This window comes from Herpailurus yagouaroundi, unplaced genomic scaffold (genome assembly GCF_014898765.1).
Source record: "Herpailurus yagouaroundi ecotype Mexico unplaced genomic scaffold, PumYag 67350, whole genome shotgun sequence".
In the NCBI taxonomy this organism is placed as follows: Eukaryota; Metazoa; Chordata; class Mammalia; order Carnivora; family Felidae; genus Herpailurus; species Herpailurus yagouaroundi.
In genome coordinates, this window is record NW_024420170.1 from 228,450 (window position 1) to 236,028 (window position 7,579).

Consider the following 7,579-nt stretch of genomic DNA (forward strand, 5'->3'; position numbering starts at 1 on the left):
TGTTCTGGTCTTGAAGTCATGGGTGGTGGTGGATATCTGCCTCAGTTATAGCCAAGATACAGTCTTCATGAGAACTTAAATTTTGTCTTTCTTAGTCAATAGCTAGTGTTGTAGCTAGGGTCAAGCATTCCTGAGTGTCAAAAGCGTAAAAATACCTAGAGCAGTAACAAAGTATTCTATGGTTGGTGTTATTGCTTGTTTTGTTGTTGCAATCAATCTTCCAATTAGAAAAAAAACATTATTTCTACAATAAATATACAAAATAAATTCCACATGATTTAAAGTTTACCATTCATGTCAAAATTTAGAAAAGCACAAAAACCAATACTATTATCAATTATGACTGGTTATATTTGAGGTAAATATGTAAGACCGACAAGATTCACACCAAATTCATGTTAGTGTTTGCCTCAGCAGAGTGAGGAAATTTTCTGGGAAAGGGATATATTATATGTAATGTTCTGACTTTTTTTTTTTAAAGAATATAAATCTATATCTAAAGTAAGTATACTAAATTGTTAATATTTTAATTATTTAATATGGACATTGTTGATTTGGGGCAACAGTAAACAAATGTTATATTTTACATACTCTCCATATTATGTCTTAATTTTTCAAAATAAATAAAATACAAAGAGAATTTAAAACACCACTATAGCTGATTTATTATAATGTTTTCAAAATTGAACATATTTAGGAAATATGCATACGTATATGCAATATGCAAGGACATAAAGCATCTGAATAATACAATCAAGAAGGTTAATAATAAAGAAAACTCTAAATTTTGTTTTTTATAGAAACCATACATTCTTTTTTTAATAGAAAGTTTAAATAAGCCAATTACCATTGGAGAGATAAGAAGGCTGATTAAGGATCAACTTCAAAAGTGGCACCATAATTAAATTGTTTTACAGTTTAGTACTAGCTAACTTTCAAAGGACAATTAGAATTTGAATAAAAACTTTTTTAAATAAAAAGAAAAACTAATTCTAAGGCTGTTTATTTCAGAACACAAAAAAAGACTCACAAATTCATTTTTAAAGTTAGCACAATTTGAAAAACAAAACTTGAAAAGACAGGGTAAAAAAGAAAAAATGCAATTTCACTTTGAAATGTAAATGCAATAATTCTGAATAAAAAATTCGTAACTAAAATCCAGCAATGTGTCAAATGATTATTACAACATGACCAAGTAGGATTTATTTCAGAAACACAAGTTTGGTTCAACGTCAAATACTTACTCCTCTAATTCATTAAATCAACAAATTAAAGGAGAAAACAATCATGATTTTATCAGTGGATGCTGAAAGATATTTGATAAACTTCAGGGGCCACTTTTTAGTAAGCCCCTTAATATGAAACAGGAATTAAAAAATGAAATAAAGAAACTCCTTAAACATTTTAGTGGTTAATGACAATTTACCAATAACCAACAATAAATGTCATGTTAATAGGGAATAGTAAAGACAATTCTATGAAAATTACACAAGACATGCATATCTGTCATAATCATTATTCAATATTATTTTGAATAAATAAAATCATCTGTATTTGCAGGTGAAATGATTGTTACACAGAAGGTTGAAAATATTACATATTTTTAAAAGTGTAATTTAGAGGATTTAATAAGCTGATTAAATATAAGGTAAAATATTTTTTAAAAAAGTTATCTGTAGTTTGTATTGTCAAAAATAAGAAGTTACAAATGAGGAAGAAAAAATACCCAAGTCAAAATGTCAAGATGTGACAAAATCTGTAAAAATACTTGGAAGTAAGTTTAATCAGATAAAATAGACCCATATGAAGAACATTACAAATACAAAATCAAAAGATTTTAATTATGTACCCAAACTCTTGAGTGTTAAGGATTAATATTATTAAAATAATCTTCTAAATAGAAATGCAGAAATGTAACACAATTCTAAGATCAGAATTTTGAAAGAATGCATTTAATTTTCATAGAAAGAATTAATGTCTAGAACAAGTTATATGAAAGAAAAAAAAAGGGAAAGAAAAAAAAAACATAATGAGAGGTAACTTGCTTTGCCAGAGTTCAAAATTTATGGTCAAGCCACTAGTGTTAAACAATAGGATACTGGCTCACAAACTCAAAAATGAGTAGTTTATTTAATAAATATCATAGTATAATCAGGAATCCAATGTGAAGAAAATGTATAGTTGGACCTTTATCTTATACCACATACAAAATAAATTCCAGATGCTTTAGTTAAACCTAAAATTAATAAAATTAATAAAAAAATTAGAAAAAATGTAGGTGAATATATGTATGATTTGGGGTGGGGGCATTCATCTGAAAAAGATAAGAAGCCAAAAAGCTGAAAAGGAGATATTAGTCTATCTAAAAATTAAAAACAACAACGGCAACAACTGTACAGTAAAATATAACATCAATAAAGTCAAGATCAATGATAGAATGGAAAAAAATACAAATGGGCTACATGATTAATATGTACCATAGAGAAATATAGTAAGAATTCCTATAAACTTATAAGAAAAAGATCAAAGATTCAATAGATAAATAAACAAAAGATAAGAACTGGAAAATCACAAAAGAAAAAAATTCAAACAGTCAACAAAACAAAACAAAACACCTCCTCGAGTATGTCTATTAAAAAAATACTACGTAATTTTTTACCTTTTACATTTGCAGATTTTGATGGAGAGGATACTGGAGAATGAGCACTTTCATTTTGTATAGTAATTTTGTAATATCTCTTAAAATTAAATATATCTCTTACCAGCAATTCCATTTCTGGGAATCTACCCAGTAGAAATAAAAGCACCAGAATCTATGGCAGCAGTGCTATGGTGAGAAAAGGAAAGGAAATAATTTAAGTGACTATCAATAACAGAATGGTTGAATATTTTTTTGGTACATAAATATACTGTATATGCAACTGCTAGAGGGAAGGAGAGAGAGAGAAAAAGGCAGAGGGGAACAGGGAGTGGAGAGGAGGGGAAAGGGAGAGGGGGACAGAGAAAGATTCCTAGCTACTGATTAGAAAAGATACGATGAATATTCCAAATGTGAAAAACAATTACAGGGAAATGAGGAGGCTTTTCATTTTTACAGAAAAGACTACAACAAACTTTCTGCAAGTGGATGGGAAAACGTGGAAGGATATACATCATGTTCTTAACATTTGTTACCTGGGAATAAGAAAGAGGGGAGATAATAAAATGAGGGAAATGGGGGAAAGGACCTGGTGTGGAGTTACACCATTAATTTTTCTTTAGTTTTTCATTGTTCCAATGGTCATGAATACTTTTCAATTTCCTATTAGCACCCAACTTAGCTCTTCAGTTACAGAACAAGGCAATATCAAAAGTACCAATGTAAACTTGGGACAAAACTGTGGAACTAGTCAATGTAAGATTTGGAGGCACAATCAGTAACAAGTAATAAATTCCTGAATCTCTGACACCAAAACTTTTCTCAAAAATTCACAATTGCAAGAACATGACATGTTTTACATTTAATAGTTCTACGACTTTTGTAAAGAGCACAATGTATTTAGGGAGTTTTCACCAAGCCATAGACATAAATGTGAATATCATCATCAAACTTGATGAAGTAGACAGACGGTTTGGCCACCACTTGATGGATAAAAATGCCGGTTCTCTTGGACCCATCATCTTTGGCATGTTCCACTTGCTTGCCCACGAGGCTGTCGACCACTTCTCCAGGCTCCCGTTCTGCTGTAGGGAAATAGTAGTTGGAATCTGGAATGATGCGCAGGTCACCATCTTTGTAGTCATCCAGCAGCGTGTACATATAAAGGACAGGATCTTTCTCGTAGGTGATGTAAAACCAAGTGTCCATCACGGGAGCTCGCGCCAGGACCATGCCTTTCCATTCATCTTTCGTACCGTGCTCACCCTCAAACACATGCCCCACCGCTTTGCCAATCAGGAAATCTGCCAGACGAGAATCAATGCGAGGAGTTGGCACTCTTTCAGGAAGGATTTCTAGCGCTAAAACTCTCTTATCTCGGTGCAGCTCTAGTCCATATACACTATCTTTGCCATCATATTTGATGATGTAGAGGGTGGGCTTCACAGAAACCTGCTCGAGCACTGTGCCCTTCCACTGCTCCACCGGCTCGTTGCCTTCCTTCCAACCGTGTTGAATGCGACAGCCTACGATGTTCCTACGCGTGAGGAAAGTGGGCTTGCGTCGCTGCTTCCTGTGGGTGTGCCTTTTCTTCATCAGGTATGCGGACACGCCATCTACACCCATCGGAGGCACTGTTGGGGGCGACATGGCTCAGGGTTTAAGGAGGCTTAAGCAAAGCTGCCACTTGTTCGATTAAGAGGACCAAAAGTCAACACTATTCAATATTATATCTGTTTTCGTGATCTCACAGTGCGTCCTCCCTTCCCCAATCAAAAGGCTTTCGCCAAGTCTTGACAAAAACGCTCTAACTCTGACGGTGGACACTGATACAGCGTGAGCCTTTTGACAGTGTTCTCCTTTCCCGCTCGGGAGAAGTGTCTGCAGCAGTGGCGGTTGCTGCAGGAGATGGCGGGCTGGCTTGTACTGCCCACGCCTCGCACCCGCCCTGATTCCCAACCCCAAGTCCCAGAATTGACCACTTAGCTGTTATCGATGGTGTTGCCGCTGCGAAACGGTGACTGAGGAGACGACGGGAAAGGTAGGCAAGGAATAAGAGAGTTGACTGCAGCAGCAAAGGCGAAGGCAGCCGTGGGTCTTTGACAAGTCCCTGCGGCCTCTGCTTCGCAGCGCTGCTTTGCTTGGCCTAGCTCTGGCGCTGGGGTTTTTGCTGCTTCAGGAATCCGACCCCTCTGAGCCCGCCTGCGCTTCGGCCCCGCCCCCTGCCATTCCTCCTTCCGCTCGGTCTGTAGCAGCAGGGTGGGTCAGTGCGCGCACCCGCGTTCAGTCCACACAGTCTCAGGCTCTCCTTCATTTCCTCACGCGCTCCCGGACCTCTTCCCTCAAACCGGAGCCAGACTGGCCGGCTCCCTTGCTCCTTCTTTCTGGCTGCTTTTCGCCTGTCAGCCTTCTTCACAGCCATTCAATCTGCTCCCTATCTTACAGGAATTCCTCACAAAGCCTTTAAAAAATAATATTTAATACACACATACACAGAATTTATACATACAAATTATTTTCTTTCAGTTTAAGGAATATGAGAGCAGTGAAGGAAAAACTTGTGTACAGTCCACCATCTTGATCCAAACTTTCCTTTATATTTTCTACCTGATCACCCCCAGTAAATTACTTTTTAAATGATCTTTTTTTTTCTTTCCTGAATGTAAAAGAAATGTATTGACATTGTGGAGAATTTCTGAAATTCAGTGAAATAAAAGATAAAACTAACTTTAATCTTACCATCTAGCCATTCAGCAAAATGTTAGTTCTGATTTCTTTCTCATTAAGTCCATGCTTATGTTTTACAAGATTTGGAGATTTCATACCTTTACAGCTTACTTTTTTCCATTTACATCAAGAGCATTTTCCAAGCTTATTAAATAGTCTGAAAATGTGATTTAAATTGTCCCATTTTTTTTGTGCGGATGATTCATTATTTATGCTAAATGACCTATGACAAAATAGATAATAAAGCTAGTTTACCTTAATATATGGATTTATTGAGCTAGTATAAACCATATTTTCTAAGAATATTTAATGACATGGAAATCCACATATGAGATAAGAACAATGTGTGAAAAAGCAGGCTATGAGGTAAAATTGTGGAGAAAATAATTTTGTTGAGAGGGAAATGAAAGCATTGTTGTATGTATTTGCTGTTTTTTCTGATTATAGAACTGCATCCTCATATGGGAAATCTGGAATATAGAAAAGAAAGTGTCCATAATTTCATCTTCGTCAAGTCACAGGGCTTTTATGAGGATTAAAAGTGAATGTCTGTAAAACTTTTAGCCCTGTATCCTGTTTTACAAAACGGCAATTGAAAACAGGGAAATCTAGCTCCCTCATTATCATTCATCACCTTACATGGGTGAGAAGAGAATACATCAAATCATCACAGGTAAAATAAAGGCTACTAATTTATTTGGAAATGTAGGAAAGCAGGGGAGATAGATGCAAGACAATACTGGCTGCCTCCACATTTCATACCTTCCAAGGTAGGGACAGAAATACCTAGCCCTCATACCATTTAGTAGCTCATTGGGCAGAATATCGTGGATCCCCAAATTCCCGGTGTTTCCCAGGCCAAAGATTTTGGAGATGGGATAACTCTCCAATACTACATTATAAGAAAGTAATTCCAAGGAAACAAGAAAACTACATATACTAAAAGGTACTTCTAAACTCTGTAGAATGACATAATGGTGTGTACATATTCAGACATATATACAACCTACACACTGAAAGAAAGAAGGCATGTTTAATTGTCATGCCATTATGTTCCACAAATAATGTGCCCCAGGTAATTCTCCACACCAAGATGTGATAAGATCTTTTTTGCTTAAAAGATCAGTTCACAGGGAAGAGAAGACCACCCACAGGGCAAACAAGTGGAGGGCAAACAGTTCATTCAGGCCCTTTGGGTATATACTTAAATGGAATTATCCTTCACAACACCACAGAGAAGCCTGAGAAGACAATTTCTAATATCCTTTCTTCTCTAAAACTATGATTCTAGTGTTAAATTATTGCCTAAGATTCTGGTATTCAGTGGACCTTACCACACTATGATATATAACTACAAAACCATTCAAGAAAGAACTTTTATCTTGCATCTCAAGTGTCTTACACATACTAGGTACTCAATATTTGTTAATAAATAAATAAGTGGTTTTAGCTGCCTTACTCCAATCCAAAGAAATCTTCCCAAATGAAACAAATACTCTTACACAAGCCTCTACAGACTAAAATCCTAGAGACTCAAAATCTCTCACAGTGGCTTTGTGTATCCCTTCAAAACCCCCAGAACACTGACCCTGTGAATGTGTCCAGAACTCTGGAGATGATTAGGAAAACACCATCAACCTACAATATGTAGGTAATAATAACATCCACTTAAAAGGGTAGCTGTAAAGATTGAATAAAATAAATAAAATTAAATTTATTAACACATGAACCAACTTATGTAAGTACTTGTGGTCTCCTAATTAGTCATCTCCTAGAAAGTCTTGTTTCTTACCAGGTTTTTCTGTAAAACCACCTCGCTCATGCCCCACCTCTAAACCTTTGCTTTATTTTATACTCAAGCCCTTTTGCTCAGGACCTGAGTGTAAATCAAAAAGGGACTGTGGAAGGATTTTGTCGTTTATAGCCACTTTCAGAGCAATCTTTTAAATGCTGTAATTTTCTGTAAGCCCAAATGCTGTATAAATGAAACATTATTGAAAATAAATTTTGGAGATACAGTGATAATTTATAATTATATGGGTGGTGGAGATAGACATAAATGCTACTAATTCCCTTGTATAAGATGGATTATAATGCATACTATGACAGGTACTAATTAAGCACCAGGGACCCAAAGGAGGTAATGAATTGTTATGGCTGGGGATATTGGAAAAGATAACTTGTAAGGGTAAGAAAACAAAAGGAAGACATTCA

General features: G+C 35.6%; 1 protein-coding gene across 1 annotated transcript; it reads right to left on the reverse strand.

The window, feature by feature from the left end:
- Positions 1-640: 640 nt before the first annotated feature.
- SPIN4 (spindlin family member 4) lies at positions 641-4,971 on the reverse strand. The gene has a single exon (XM_040467196.1). It carries the CDS (start codon positions 4,286-4,288, stop codon positions 3,539-3,541), a length of 750 nt encoding a protein of 249 aa, XP_040323130.1. The 5' UTR covers positions 4,289-4,971; the 3' UTR covers positions 641-3,538.
- Positions 4,972-7,579: the final 2,608 nt, after the last annotated feature.